At 48.6% G+C, this 15807-nt stretch overlaps 1 protein-coding gene across 3 annotated transcripts in view; it reads right to left on the reverse strand.

The window, feature by feature from the left end:
* Positions 1 to 15807, reverse strand: part of LOC121938758 (band 4.1-like protein 3) — a 29902-nt gene that overhangs the window by 12274 nt on the left and 1821 nt on the right. The window contains exons 5-20 of one of the 3 annotated variants that reach the window (XM_088072230.1): positions 15637 to 15741; positions 15392 to 15434; positions 15201 to 15276; positions 15004 to 15125; positions 14188 to 14284; positions 13796 to 13883; positions 8762 to 8806; positions 8117 to 8269; positions 5680 to 5777; positions 5383 to 5558; positions 4520 to 4603; positions 3551 to 3655; positions 3259 to 3389; positions 3130 to 3174; positions 2452 to 2481; positions 2187 to 2378 (exon numbers count right to left, since the gene is read on the reverse strand). In XM_088072230.1, the coding sequence (XP_087928356.1) occupies positions 2187 to 2378; positions 2452 to 2481; positions 3130 to 3174; positions 3259 to 3389; positions 3551 to 3655; positions 4520 to 4603; positions 5383 to 5558; positions 5680 to 5777; positions 8117 to 8269; positions 8762 to 8806; positions 13796 to 13883; positions 14188 to 14284; positions 15004 to 15125; positions 15201 to 15276; positions 15392 to 15434; positions 15637 to 15741 (1590 nt within the window). Of the gene's footprint in view, positions 1 to 2186; positions 2379 to 2451; positions 2482 to 3129; positions 3390 to 3550; positions 3656 to 4519; positions 4604 to 5382; positions 5559 to 5679; positions 5778 to 8116; positions 8270 to 8761; positions 8807 to 13795; positions 13884 to 14187; positions 14285 to 15003; positions 15126 to 15200; positions 15277 to 15391; positions 15435 to 15636; positions 15742 to 15807 lie in introns of all 3 variants that reach the window. The other 2 variants (XM_088072231.1, XM_088072232.1) reach the window with 2 other exon arrangements.

Consider the following 15807-nt stretch of genomic DNA (forward strand, 5'->3'; position numbering starts at 1 on the left):
GTTGCTGTGTGTTGGCGTGTGTTGCTGTGTGTTGGTGTGTGTTGCGGTGTGTTGGTGTGTGTTGCTGTGTGTTGCTGTGTATTGGCGTGTGTTGCTGTGTGTTGGCGTGTGTTGCTGTGTGTTGCTGTGTGTTGGCGTGTGTTGCTGTGTGTTGGCGTGTGTTCGCGTGTGTTGCTGTCTGTCGGCGTGTGTTGCTGTGTGTTGCTGTGTGTTGCTGTTTGTTGGCGTGTGTTGGCGTGTGTTGCTGTGTGTTGGCGTGTGTTGGCGTGTGTTGCTGTGTGTTGCTGTGTGTTGGCGTGTGTTGCTGTGTGTTGCCGTGTGTTGGTGTGTGTTGCTGTGTGTTGGTGTGTGTTGCTGTGTGTTGGCGTGTGTTGCTGTGTGATGCTGTGTGTTGGCGTGTGTTGCTGTGTGTTGGTGTGTGTTGCTGTGTGTTGGCGTGTGTTGCTGTGTGTTGGCGTGTGTTGCTGTGTGTTAGTGTGTGTTGCTGTGTGTTGCTGTTTGTTGGCGTGTGTTGCTGTTTGTTGGCGTGTGTTGGCGTGTGTTGCTGTTTGTTGGCGTGTGTTGGTGTGTGTTGCTGTGTGTTGGCGTGTGTTGCTGTGTGTTGCTGTTTGTTGGCGTGTGTTGCTGTTTGTTGGCGTGTGTTGCTGTGTATTGGCGTGTGTTTCTGTTTGTTGGCGTGTGTTGCTGTGTGTTGCTGTTTGTTGGCGTGTGTTGCTGTGTGTTGGCGTGTGTTGCTGTGTGTTGGCGTGTGTTGGTGCGTGTTGGTGTGTGTTGGAGTGTGTTGCTGTGTATTGGCGTGTGTTGCTGTGTGTTGGCGTGTGTTGCTGTGTGTTGGCGTGTGTTGCTGTGTGTTGCTGTGTGTTGCGGTGTGTTGCTGTGTGTTGGTGTGTGTTGGCGTGTGTTGCTGTGTGTTGCTGTGTGTTGGCGTGTGTTGCTGTCTGTCGGCGTGTGTTGCTGTGTGTTGCTGTTTGTTGGCGTGTGTTGCTGTGTGTTGCCGTGTGTTGCTGTGTGTTGGCGTGTGTTGCGGTCTGTTGGTGTGTGTCGCTGTGTGTTGTTTTTTGTTGGAGTGTGTTGGTGTGTGTTGGCGTGTGTTGCTGTTTGTTGGAGTGTGTTGCTGTGTGTTGCTGTGTGTTGGTGTGTGTTGGTGTGTGTTGCTGTTTGTTGGTGTGTGTTGCTGTGTGTTGCTGTTTGTTGGCGTGTGTTGCTGTGTGTTGCTGTGTGTTGCTGTGTGTTGGCGTGTGTTGCTGTGTGTTGGCGTGTGTTGGTGTGTGTTGCTGTGTGTTGCTGTGTGTTGGTGTGTGTTGCTGTGTGTTGCTGTGTGTTGGCGTGTGTTGCTGTGTGTTGGTGTGTGTTGCTGTGTGTTGGCGTGTGTTGCTGTGTGTTGGCGTGTGTCGCTGTGTGTTAGTGTGTGTTGCTGTGTGTTGGCGTGTGTTGGCGTGTGTTGGCGTGTGTTGCTGTGTGTTGCTGTGTGTTGCTGTGTGTTGGCGTGTGTTGCTGTGTGTTGCTGTGTGTTGGCGTGTGTTGGCGTGTGTTGCTGTGTGTTGGCGTGTGTTTGTGTGTGTTGCTGTCTGTCGGCGTGTGTTGCTGTGTGTTGCTGTGTGTTGCTGTGTGTTGGCGTGTGTTGCTGTTTGTTGCCGTGTGTTGCTGTGTGTTGGCGTGTGTTGCTGTCTGTCGGCGTGTGTTGCTGTGTGTTGCTGTTTGTTGGCGTGTGTTGCTGTGTGTTGCCGTGTGTTGCTGTGTGTTGGCGTGTGTTGCTGTGTGTTGGCGTGTGTTGCTGTGTATTGGCGTGTGTTGCTGTGTGTTGGCGTGTGTTGCTGTGTGTTGGCGTGTGTTGCTGTGTGTTGCTGTGTGTTGCGGTGTGTTGCTGTGTGTTGGTGTGTGTTGGCGTGTGTTGCTGTGTATTGGCGTGTGTTGCTGTGTGTTGGCGTGTGTTGCTGTGTGTTGGCGTGTGTTGCTGTGTGTTGGCGTGTGTTGCGGTGTGTTGGCGTGTGTTGCTGTGTGTTGCTGTGTGTTGCTGTGTATTGGCGTGTGTTGCTGTGTGTTGGCGTGTGTTGCTGTGTGTTGGTGTGTGTTGCTGTGTGTTGGCGTGTGTTGGTGTGTGTTGCTGTGTGTTGGCGTGTGTTGGTGTGTGTTGCTGTGTGTTGGCGTGTTGCATTGCGGTGTAGGCGGGACTATAGTGAACTCACCTCGTCAGGCTCCAGCGGTTCGATCATTGGCGAGTCGTCGAGTCGTCGCAGTGGTGAGGAGGCGAGACGTTTCTCCCACTCCGTCGGACCTCCTCCTTCTCCTCCTTCTCCTCCTCCCTCTAAAAAGGAGCGTCTCAGAGCACTGATGGTGCTCTGAGGTCTCTGCTCCTCCTCCGGACTCCCCAATGTCTCCTGGAGACACAAACAAACTCAGTCTCTGTCCCCAGAAGACAGCAAGACATCCAGAGAAAGAAGATCAGTTTACCTGAGTCCGCAAGTCTTCATCCTGATCAGACTGTCAGAGACAGAGAGACAGAGAGACAGAGACAGAGACACAGAGAGAGACAGAGAGACAGAGACAGAGACACAGAGAGAGACAGAGAGACAGAGACAGAGACACAGAGAGAGACAGAGACAGAGACAGAGGGACAGACAGGTTGATCTTACTGAGTTCAGTGAAAGATTGATGTCTATTGATTTATAAAATTCAACAGTTTTTGTTCCATAACAAAAAAAAGTGAACTGAGTTTCTCAGATTTCAGATCTGAGACTTTTTATTTCTCTTAAAATCTGTCAGAGAGCACCTGACAGGTGTGTCTGATTGAACACACCTGACAGGTGTGTCTGATTGAACACACCTGACAGGTGTGTCTGATTGAACACACCTGACAGGTGTGTCTGATTGAACACACCTGACAGGTGTGTCTGATTGAACACACCTGACAGGTGTGTCTGATTGAACACACCTGACAGGTGTGTCTGATTGAACACACCTGACAGGTGTGTCTGATTGAACACACCTGACAGGTGTGTCTGATTGAACACACCTGACAGGTGTGTCTGATTGAACACACCTGACAGGTGCTCTCTGACATATCATTAAGAGAGTAAAAAGTGTTTAACTGACACAGGTTGATTTTGGGGTGAGGTGAATCTTTGGTACCTCGGTTGCTGTCAGCTCCTCTGCAGCCGTGTCTGTCAACTCCGTCTGGACACAGAGACAACATGTCCTCAACATTTGGGTTAATTTTTGCAAGAGACAGGTAAGACAGGAAAGACAGGTGTCTGTTACCTTGGTGTCCTGTTTCTGAGGAGTCGGAGGACTCTGCTGAGAGATCTCTGTGGCTCTGGTCTCCTCCTCCTCCTGCTGCACCTCCTCTTTGTTCTCCTCCATCCTCTCCTGCACCATCAGCACCTCCTCAACTAGGACACAGGAGATAAGGAGAGGAGGAGAGGAGGAGGCGAGGAGACAAGGAGAGGAGGACACGAGGAAAGGAGAAGATGAGACGAGGAGAGGAGGAGACAGAACGGTTTCAAAGCTTCGGTCAGCTGGTCGAATGCGTCTCCTCTGGCTGTTTTCGTACCTGGTTCAGCCCCCCTCTCTTCCATTGTCCTCTCAGGCGTTACGGTAGTGATGAGGTCACTGACGGCGATGGCTTTGGATGCTGCGTACAGCCCTGTGCCCATATCTACAACACATACACACACACACACACACACACACACACACACACACACACACATCAGCTGGGACTTTAATGATGGTGATGGAGGTAACCACAGCAACTGTCAGCCAGCTGCAGCAAAAGTAACCATAGCAACCACAGCGTTGCTGTCAGGCCGCCTCTCGTAATGTTCTTCAGTAGCAAAGCATCATGGATGCTCGTCGCTATGGCAATGGCACATTCAGCCAATCAGCGCACAGGGCGCATGCAAGGCAGCCAATCAGCATTCATAACCACCAAGAAGCCATAGCATGTTGCTATCTCACATCACACAGCTTGTTGACACACATTTAAGCCATGCTAACACAGCTAACTGTGCTAACAAAGCTAACTGTGCTAATGATGCTAACTGTGCCAATTATGCTAACTGTGCTAATGATGATTACATATCTCACAGAGAGTCAGACCTCCTTCCTGGTCACCTGGTCTGTGGTTCCCCTGGTCTGTAAGTCACCTGATCTGTAAGTCACCTGGTCTGTAAGTCACCTGGTCTGTAAGTCACCTGGTCTGTGGTTCGCCTGGTTGTAAGTAACCTGGTCGGTCATTTACCTGGTATGTGGTTCACCTGGTGTGAGTCACTTGGTCTCTAATTCACCTGGTCTGTGGTTCACCTGGTGGGTTGTTCACCTGGTCTATGGTTCACTTGGTCCGTGGATAGGAAGGAGGTCTGACTTCATGTGATGACATCATCATCAGAAACAGAGCAGCTGATTGGACAGACACAGCTGATGGAGCCCCTCCAGCCAATCAGGAGGCAACGTCCCCTGAGGAGCTGAATGAGGGGAAGCAGCAGCCAATCAGAGAGCAGGACTGCACTAGCATCTCTACCTGTTTGCGCAGCCCCGTTGACTTTGGGGGACGCCGTGATGGCTGGAGAGCCAATCAGAGAGGACGAGGGAGGGGTCCTCGGTGCTGGGGACCAATCAGAAACTCTGGTCACCAACAAGTACTAGAAAGACCTGAGCCCAAACCAGACCCCCTGAACCCGGATCTACTAACCCTGAACCCTGAGATCTGGAACAGGCCAACCCCTCCAGGACCAGAACTATCTCTGACACCAGAAACACTACTAGGATGTGAACTACACCAGCAACACTCAACCTGCTTTGCTTGGGAACAAAGGGCCTGGATTTAGTTTCCAGGATTTCCAGGATTTCCAGGATTTAGGACATTTCTAGAACTTTAGGACTTTACAGGACAAGAACACTGTGCCATTGTCAATCACTTTGGTTGAGGGGCAACCGGGGTCCAGTCAGCGGCCAAATTTGGCCCTCGGGCCATTAGTTGAGTATCAGTGGTGTACAGAGACCTACTGAGATCCACAGTGAAGACCTGAAGGACAGAACTGCTACTAGGACCAGCTCAGAGACCAAGACCAGGACTCAGAGACGAGGAACAGCTCAGAGACCAGGACTCAGAGACCAGGACCAGCTCAGAGACCAGCACCAACTCAGAGTCCAGGACTGGCTCAGAAACCAGGACTGGCTCATAGACCAGGACTGGCTCAGAGACCAGAACAGACTCAGAGACCAAGACCAGCTCAGAGACCAGGACTCAGAGATCAGGACCAGCTCAGAGACCAGCACTAGCTCAGAGTCCAGGACTGGCTAAGAGACTGGCACCGGCTCAGAGACCAGCATCCGCTGAGAGACCAGGACCGGCTCAGAGGCCAGAACCAGTTTGACCCGTACCTCCGTCCAGGCTGCGGCTCAGGATGTTCCTCTTGCTGATGCATCGTGGGAAATGCGGTGCAGGTCTGGAGATCTGGGCGCTGGCTCTGCGGGTCTGGATCTGAGTCCGCCCGCTGTACCGAAACTTTGAGCCCAGAGACAGAAACTTCTTTGGAGTCTCCTCTGGAGACATCAGCCTGAGGGACATACAGAGAGAGACAGACAGGGAGGGACAGATAGAGAGGGACAGACTGTTATCAGGACATGTCTTCCTGTGTTGTGTCCCCTCATGTCCCTGCGTTACCTCGAGTCACTGACCTGAAGAACGAGTGATGCTCCACACAGACTTTCCACAGACGCTTCGCTGCTCGATGGTTCAACAGCTTGAAACCAATGGTGGACTCAAACTGGTCAAACTGGGGACAGACAGAGAGACACAAACTGGTCAGACTGGGGACAGACAGAGAGACACAAACTGGTCAGACTGGGGACAGACAGAGAGACACAAACTAGTCAGACTGGGGACAGACTTGGTTTTCTTGTATGTGGTATTCATGCTTTCGTTGTTTCTACACGTGTGCTGCTCCCATACTTAACATTCAGCCTGTGCCATGTCTCGTTATTCGGTGTTGTTGAAGCGCAGGCGGGGCGGCTGATTTTGTGGGAACAACACCTGCACAGGTTTCACAGTATTATTTATGTTAACCTCTAATTTCTCAACAGCACCAAGCGGAAAATTTACTAGTTGGAATTTCAAAGGGCTGAATTCCCCTCCACAGCGTAACAAAGCAATCACGCATTTATAGTAATTAAACACTAAAATCGCTTGTCTGCAGGAAACCCACCTTAAGCCATCAGATCACCTTTACCTGTGCAAAGGGTGTGTAGGCGAGCTTTACTCCTCCTTCTCAAGTGAGGCCCGAGGAGACGCAATTCTCCTTCACAAATCAGTCCTACTTTCTGTATCCCAGGTTGTATCTTCCTAATGGCCACTTTATGATTGTTACAGGGCAGGTTTGTGGAAATCATCTGACTCTGGCAAATGTCTACGGTCCAGATTGGAACAATGAAGAGTTTTTCAAAACCTTTTTTTTTTCTTTTTCTCACTTAAATTCTTGTCAGCTCATTATTGGAGGCTACTGTAACTGTTGTCTCGATCCTTCATTGGACTGTTCATCTAACAAGCCTCTGCTCCATCTGAATCCTCTAAAGTAGATCAGCTGTTTATGTTTTCTTCCTTCTCTCCTGTCCATGGTTCTTTCTCTCAAATTGATTTCTTTTTAATGGACAATTAATTACTCTTCTCTGTCCGCTCACGTTCCTACAGCCCTACAGTAATATCAGACTATGCCGCTGTCATAGTTTATCTCTCTCTCTCTATCTGGTAGGTCCCTGTCACGATCCCTTTGGTGTTTTGATTCGCTATTACTCACTGACCCTGATTTTATTAAAACTATCAGTAATCGCATTGACCTATTCACTTCCACTAATGTTAATCCAACTGTCTCTGCAGCAAAAATATGGGAGACATGCAAAGCCTCCTTTCGGGGAGAAATATCTTATTTAGCTTACCAGAGTCAGATTAACACTGAAAAGAGTACTTGTCTCCCCAAAGTTTTATCAGAAGTGCAGACAAGATGTGTAGATTCAACTGACACAGTTCTTTTTAAATAATTTGACATTGCTGAATTTGACATCCTAGCTTCCAATGAGGCAACAGAATCACTTCTAAAAACAGGAGATCCATCCATCCATTTTCTTCCGTTTACCCGGGGTCGGGTCGCGGGGGCAGCAGCCTAAGCAGGGAAGCCCAGACTTCCCTCTCCCCGGCCATTTCGTCCAGCTCTTCCCGGAGGAGCCCGAGGCGTTCCCAGCCCATCAAATTTGCCAGTCCTCTTCATCACAACACATAACACAAATTAATGCCACCAATGGAATAACTATTGATCCTCAAACAATCAATGACCAGTTTAGGGACTTCTATAGCTCATTGAATGCTTCTGAGAGTCCATCTGATGAGACACAATATGACAGTTTTTTTAGGTTCCTAAATATCCCCTTTGTTAATCCTGAAGCATCCTCTAGGTTGGATGAACCCTTCAGAGTTGGTGATATTAAGCAAGCTTTATTGTTGTTGGGAAATGCTCCGGCTCTGATGGCTTCCCTACTGAATTTTGGAAAACATTTGCTGATAAAGTATCACCATTGTTGCTTAATATATTGAAAGAATCTTCAGAATTTGGCAAACTCCCCCCCGTGTTACGTCAGGCTATAATCTCTTATTCTATTAAAAAAAGGACAAAGATACGTCCTTCCACCTCAGTTGACAGTAAATTTAATATTAATTTCCATCTCAAAGGCACCATTATCTTTCTCATGTGCCTACCCTCTAGAGTAGGGATAGCCACTGAGGGTTGGCAGTCAGTTTTGAAAAGGATCCACACATCATCCATTTGTGCACGTCACAGGATTTTGCAGTTTAAAGTGGTTCTAGGGGTCCACTGGTCTAAAAGCAAATTAGCCCGCATCTGTCCCGGCACCAATCCAAACTCTGATAAGTGTCATCTAGGCCTATATAAAAAACACTCTCATTGCAAGCTGACCAGAATACCATCAGCAGAACCACAGGCCCGAGAGCCGTTTATCCCTGAGTCAGCGCTCTGGACTCTTCTTCTGTGGTGTGCAGGTGTGTGTGGACTCTTCTTCTGTGGTGTGTAGGTGTGTGTGGACTCTTCTTCTGTGGTGTGGGTCTCACCTCTCCTGGTCTGATTTTGATGTAGAAGTTGTTCCGTTTGTACGAGATCTTCAGGATCTTCGGCCACGAGAACCTGTTGATCCTCAGTCTATCTCTGTAGACCAGCAGACCGCTACTGCAAACGCCCAGCATGATGGCCACGCCCTCCGAGTCCTGCACACACACACACACACACACACACACACAGTGTGGATCATGAATGGTTGGACTGATGGTCGAGTTGGTTTTTCGGAGAATGTGACAGATCGTCAGCGGCTTGTGAGGACAAACTAAACGTCCTCCAGCTGGCGCTCTGGTAGTTTGGCAGTTTCACAGTTTTGTAGCTCTACAGAGTCTGTAACTCTACAGACTCTGTAGAGCTACAGACTCTGTAGAGCTACGGTCTGCAGAGCTGCAGTTGTGGTTTGTGTGGTTGATATTTTCATGACGGGCCGCATTCCCTTTGGCTCGTGTTTTTTCCTGTGTTGGCGGCAGCATGAGTACCGGGGGCGGGGTCAGGGGGATTGTGGGGATTGTAGGAACAGCTGAGAGTGACTATGAAGGTAAAAATGTTCTCTGGGCTGAAAGAAGCCAAAAAACTAAAGAAACACACACACACACACACACGCGCACACACACACACACACACACACACAGCAGTCTTACCTCGGACTTAGCTGACGGCAAGCAGTCAAAGCGACTTCCTACCATCTGTCCACACAGAGGGACGGAGGGACAGAGGGACAGACACAGAGACAGAGAAGAAGAACAGACGGCTCAATGCCAAGAGTCTCTGCACCACTCAGACACAACACACACACACACACACACACACACACACACACACACAACATACACAGTTACACACACAAACAATAACACACAACATTCATACATCACACACACTGTCACACACAGAGTTCACAGTTTCAACACTTTGTTTTTATATTTAAAGACGGTGAAGAGGAACTCAGCGAGACACGACCCGAAAATCTGCACGAGATCAGAGAAGAGAAAGTTCTCTCAGAGCTCTTTCCCCCTGAGACGGGTATCAAACCACCGAGCTCAGCTTTCAAAGGGTTAAATCAGCTGTGTGAATGGTTCCTACATTAAAGTGTTATTTATCTGCAACCAGACAAAAGGACAAAGACCAGGAGACGCTGCAGAGACAATCATCAAGGTTCGGCCTGGAGACAGAGGAGAGGGAGGAGGTGTTTGTAGTCTCAGAGACAAGTTTTAGTCTCCGTTGAGGACGATCTCCTGAGGCCGAATGTTGAACTGTAGGAGGAGACAGAAGGAGGAGGAGGAGACAGAAGGAGGAGGAGGAGACAGCAGGAGGAGGAGGAGACAGAAGGAGGAGGAGGAGGAGACAGCAGGAGGAGGAGGAGACAGAAGGAGGAGGAGGAGACAGAAGGAGGAGGAGGAGGAGACAGAAGGAGGAGGAGGAGGAGACAGCAGGAGGAGGAGGAGACAGCAGGAGGAGGAGGAGGAGAGAGGAGGAGGAGGAGGAGACAGCAGGAGGAGGAGGAGACAGTAGGAGACTGATCATGAAGGTGAGTCAGCTGGTGGACTGAAATCTGGGGGGGTTAATGGTCCTCCAGGAGGTGGGCATGTCCTCTGGGACATTTGAGGACTCAGAACGTGTTCAGGTCTTTAGTGAAATGTTCATGCTGCTGATTTCCTGTTGATCTTCGAGTTTTTGGGGGGACAGTTTGAGTTTTTGGGGGGACATCAGATCCAGATCTGATCCGGATCAGTCTGTCGCTGAGCTCGGTTACATCGCAGAGCTGTAAGACTTTGACAGACAGCTGTCAGAGTCAGAGGGGACACTGCTGATTGATTGAGCAATGTGATCAGTGTGATCAGTGATCAATGTGATCTGTGATCTGTGATCAGTGTGATCAGTGTGATCAGTGATCAGTGTGATCTGTGATCAGTGTGATCAGTGTGATCTGTGATCAGTGTGATCAGTGTGATCAGTGATCAGTGTGATCTGTGATCAGTGTGATCAGTGTGATCAGTGTGATCAGTGTGATCAGTGTGATCAGTGTGATCTGTGATCAGTGATCAGTGTGATCTGTGATCAGTGATCAGTGATCAGTGTGATCAGTGTGATCTGTGATCAGTGTGATCAGTGATCAATGATCAGTGTGATCTGTGATCAGTGTGATCTGTGATCAGTGTGATCTGTGATCAGTGTGATCAGTGTGATCTGTGATCAGTGTGATCAGTGTGATCAGTGTGATCAGTGTGATCTGTGATCAGTGTGATCAGTGATCAGTGATCAGTGTGATCAGTGTGATCAGTGTGATCAGTGTGATCTGTGATCAGTGATCAGTGTGATCTGTGATCAGTGATCAGTGTGATCTGTGATCAGTGTGATCTGTGATCAGTGATCAGTGTGATCAGTGTGATCAGTGATCTGTGATCAGTGTGATCAGTGATCAGTGTGATCTGTGATCAGTGATCAGTGTGATCAGTGTGATCAGTGTGATCTGTGATCAGTGATCAGTGTGATCTGTGATCAGTGATCAGTGATCAGTGTGATCAGTGTGAGCTGTGTGAGCTGTTATCAGTGATCAGTGATCAGTGTGATCTGTGATCAGTGTGATCAGTGATCAGTGTGATCTGTGATCAGTGTGATCAGTGTGATCTGTGATCAGTGTGATCAGTGTGATCAGTGTGATCAGTGTGATCTGTGATCAGTGTGATCAGTGATCAATGATCAGTGTGATCAGTGATCAGTGTGATCTGTGATCAGTGTGATCTGTGATCAGTGATCAGTGTGATCTGTGATCAGTGTGATCTGTGATCAGTGTGATCTGTGATCAGTGTGATCTGTGATCAGTGATCAGTGTGATCAGTGTGATCAGTGTGATCAGTGATCTGTGATCAGTGTGATCAGTGATCAGTGTGATCTGTGATCAATGTGATCTGTGATCTGTGATCAGTGTGATCTGTGATCAATGTGATCTGTGATCTGTGATCAGTGTAATCAGTGTGATCAGTGATCAGTGTGATCAGTGTGATCAGTGTGATCTGTGATCAGTGATCAGTGTGATCTGTGATCAGTGTGATCTGTGATCAGTGATCAGTGTGATCAGTGTGATCAGTGTGATCAGTGTGATCTGTGATCAGTGTGATCTGTGATCAGTGATCAGTGTGATCAGTGTGAGCTGTGTGAGCTGTTATCAGTGATCAGTGATCAGTGTGATCTGTGATCAGTGTGATCAGTGATCAGTGTGATCTGTGATCAGTGTGATCAGTGTGATCAGTGTGAGCTGTGATCTGTGATCAGTGTGATCTGTGATCAGTGTGATCAGTGATCAGTGTGATCAGTGATCAGTGTGATCAGTGATCAGTGTGATCTGTGATCAGTGATCAGTGTGATCAGTGATCAGTGTGATCAGTGATCAGTGTGATCAGTGATCAGTGTGATCTGTGATCTGTGATCAGTGTGATCTGTGATCAGTGTGATCAGTGTGATCTGTGATCAGTGATCAGTGTGATCTGTGATCAGTGATCAGTGTGATCTGTGATCAGTGATCAGTGTGATCTGTGTGATCTGTGTGATGTGTGATCAGTGTGATCAGTGTGATCAGTGTGATCAGTGATCAGTGTGATCTGTGATCAGTTATCAGTGTGATCAGTGATCAGTGATCAGTGTGATCAGTGATCAGTGTGATCTGTGATCAGTGTGATCTGTGATCAGTAATCAGTGTGATCAGTGATCAGTGTGATCTGTGATCAGTGTGATCAGTGTGATCAGTGTGATCTGTGATCAGTGATCAGTGTGATCAGTGATCAGTGTGATCTGTGATCAGTAATCAGTGTGATCAGTGATCAGTGTGATCTGTGATCTGTGATCAGTGTGATCTGTGATCAGTGATCAGTGTGATCTGTGATCAGTGTGATCTGTGATCTGTGATCAGTGATCAGTGATCAGTGATCAGTGTGATCAGTGTGATCTGTGATCAGTGATCAGTGTGATCAGTGTGATCAGTGATCAGTGTGATCAGTGTGATCTGTGATCAGTGTGATCTGTGATCAGTGATCAGTGTGATCTGTGATCAGTGTGATCTGTGATCTGTGATCAGTGATCAGTGATCAGTGTGATCAGTGTGATCTGTGATCAGTGATCAGTGTGATCAGTGTGATCAGTGATCAGTGTGATCAGTGTGATCTGTGATCAGTGTGATCAGTGTGATCTGTGATCAGTGATCAGTGTGATCAGTGTGATCAGTGTGATCAGTGATCAGTGTGATCAGTGTGATCTGTGATCAGTGTGATCAGTGTGATCAGTGTGATCTGTGATCAGTGATCAGTGTGATCAGGTATCTGCTGACTCTGGTCTGATGAAAATGAATCAGATCTAAATGAGTCTGCGTGTCACTGAGAGAGACAGAGTTAATGGAACACACCATGGAAAGATCAATACTGACATCCTGCACGCACACACACACACACACACACACACGCACGCACGCACACACACGCACACACACACACACACACACGCACACACACACACACACACACACACACACACACACACACACACACACACACAACCACACACACACACACACACACACACACACACACACACACACACACAGGTTAGGCTGGGTGTTGTCGGACAGGAAGTGGGTCATGTATTGATGATGATTGATGATCGATCGGCTGCTCTGAATGTCACTCTGCAGCTCTCATGTTGATTAAAGGGTTCAAATATGCAGATCAATAACTGACAGAACGATGTGAAATAAAACTCTGAACATCAGATCAGATCTGAGGTGATCAGAAATAATTAGTTATCAATTAGATCACAGTCCGAGAATTTAAGGGGAAACTGGATTTAAGGGACTTTAAGGGACTCTGAATCTGATCGGACCAATCGATCAAAGGATGTAATCAGTCACAGAGACTCGTCTCATCTCGTGGTCATTGTTTTTCGGTTTGTTGAGCAGCAAAAAGACTTCAGACTTCAAACCAAAACTCTGAAAAACACTCAAACGCTACATGATCTCTTCTTCTACTGACGCTTTTACCGCCGGTAATTCCCGAGGTTTCCTCCCACATTCTACTGTGGCGAGTGTGTTTACGTTAGCGTGATGGAGGTCGACTTGAGTGTGTTTACGTTAGCGTGATGAAGGTCGACTTGAGTGTGTTTACGTTAGCGTGATGAAGGTCGACTTGAGTGTGTTTAGGTTAGCGTGATGAAGGTCGACTTGAGTGTGTTTACGTTAGCGTGATGAAGGTCGACTTGAGTGAGTTTACGTTAGCGTGATGACGGTCGACTTGAGTGTGTTTACGTTAGCGTGATGACGGTCGACTTGAGTGTGTTTACGTTAGCGTGATGAAGGTCGACTTGAGTGTGTTTACGTTAGCGTGATGACGGTCGACTTGAGTGTGTTTACGTTAGCGTGATGACGGTCGACTTGAGTGTGTTTACGTTAGCGTGATGAAGGTCGACTTGAGTGTGTTTACGTTAGCGTGATGAAGGTCGACTTGAGTGTGTTTACGTTAGCGTGATGAAGGTCGACTTGAGTGTGTTTACGTTAGCGTGATGAAGGTCGACTTGAGTGTGTTTACGTTAGCGTGATGAAGGTCGACTTGAGTGAGTTTACGTTAGCGTGATGAAGGTCGACTTGAGTGTGTTTACGTTAGCGTGATGAAGGTCGACTTGAGTGTGTTTACCTTAGCGTGATGAAGGTCGACTCCGTACATTGAGAGTTTCTTCACGTTGTCCAGGAAGTGCATCTCTGCTTCAGCCGGCGTCATTCCCCTAAATACACGACCGCACAGTCAACCGCCGAGCAAGTTCATAAATCACAGTAAACTGAAAAGTTTGAGGGTCCAGTCAGAATTTTAGGGTCCGGTCAGTGTTTTGGGGTCCAGTCAGGGTTTTACGGTCTGGTCAGAGTTTCAGGGTCCGGTCAGTGTTTTAGGGCCCTGTCAGGGTTTTAAGGTCTGGTCAGAATTTCAGGGTCCGGTCAGTGTTTTGGGGTCCAGTCAGGGTTTTACGGTCTGGTCAGAATTTCAGGGTCCGGTCAGTGTTTTGGGGTCCAGTCGGTGGTGTGTGGATGAACCTGTAGGTTTTGTGCAGCTCCATGATTTTCTCCTCCATCTCTTTTGTTTGATTCGGAGCGAAACAGAGTTCACTGATGTAATCTGAAGCACACTCATCTGAAACAGACAGACAGGTCAGGACAGAGACAGACAGGTCAGAGACAGACAGGAAGGAGACAGACAGACAGGTCAGAGACAGACAGGAAGGAGACAGACAGGTCAGAGACAGACAGGTCAGGACAGAGACAGACAGGTCAGAGACAGACAGGTCAGAGACAGTGACAGACGGGACAGAGACAGACAGGTCAGAGACAGACAGGTCAGAGACAGACAGGTCAGAGACAGTGACAGACAGGTCAGGACAGAGACAGACAGGTCAGAGACAGACAGGTCAGAGACAGACAGGAGAGAGACAGACAGGTCAGGACAGAGACAGACAGCTCAGAGACAGACAGGTCAGGACAGAGACAGACAGGTCAGAGACAGAGACAGACAGGTCAGAGACAGAGACAGACAGGTCAGAGACAGACAGGTCAGAGACAGACAGGAGAGAGACAGACAGGTCAGGACAGAGACAGACAGGTCAGAGACAGACAGGCCAGGACAGAGACAGACAGGTCAGAGACAGAGACAGACAGGTCAGGACAGAGACAGACAGGTCAGAGACAGAGACAGACAGGTCAGAGACAGACAGGACAGGTCACAGACAGACAGGTCAGAGACAGAGACAGATAGGTCAGAGACAGGCAGGTCAGAGACAGAGACAGACAGGTCAGAGACAGACAGGACAGGTCAGAGATAGATTTGGGGGGTTACAGCAGGGTTTGGAGGGGTACCTGGATCGTAGTCTCCAAGCTCTGATTGGACAGTGTAGGAGCCGAGGACGGTGTGAGTCGCAAACGAACACGGAAGACGACCGGAAACTATATCCTGTCTGAGTTGGAGACACAGGAAGTACCTGCAGAGGGACAGGAATCTGTTGACACAGGTGAGGACAGGTGAGAACGTGAGACGGACAGGTGTGGGGACATACCTGGTGATGTCCTCAGAGAGCTGTGCGGGGTCAGGAGGGTAAAACTTGACATTAAAGGAGAAGTTCCAGGGGACACCTGAGAGACAGTGAGACAGTTTCACAAAGACCATTAACCAATCAGCCTGGACCATAACTGACCAATCAGGATCAAGCATACAAAGCTCTGCCTCCCAGGGGGCGGAGCTACTGACCTCTGACCTGCTTCTTCATCTCCTTCGCCGGGTCCAACCAGTTCTACGAGACAAAGGGACAGGTCAGACAGACGGACAGACAGGTGGACAGAGGGACAGACAGACAGAGAGACAGGTGGTCAGAGGGACAGACAGGTGGACAGACAGACAGACAGACAGAGGGACAGACTGAGAGACAGACAGTTTGACAGACAGAATGACAGACAGACGAGCAGGCAGACAGACAGACAGACAGTTGGACAGACCTTGTTGTTGTCTGTGTCCCTGAAGGACAGGGCAAAGTAGTCTCTCTCCAGCAGGTTGATGTGTTCACAAACTTTCTCAAACAGCTGAACGCCGCGAGCTCGTTTCTACGCAGAGAGGGAGACGTTAACATCCCAAAATATGTCACATGTTTATAGACTGTTCCCCCTCCA

This window comes from Plectropomus leopardus, chromosome 21 (assembly GCF_026936395.1).
Source record: "Plectropomus leopardus strain MGB_pleo_1.0 chromosome 21, ASM2693639v1, whole genome shotgun sequence".
Lineage (NCBI taxonomy): Eukaryota > Metazoa > Chordata > Actinopteri > Perciformes > Serranidae > Plectropomus > Plectropomus leopardus.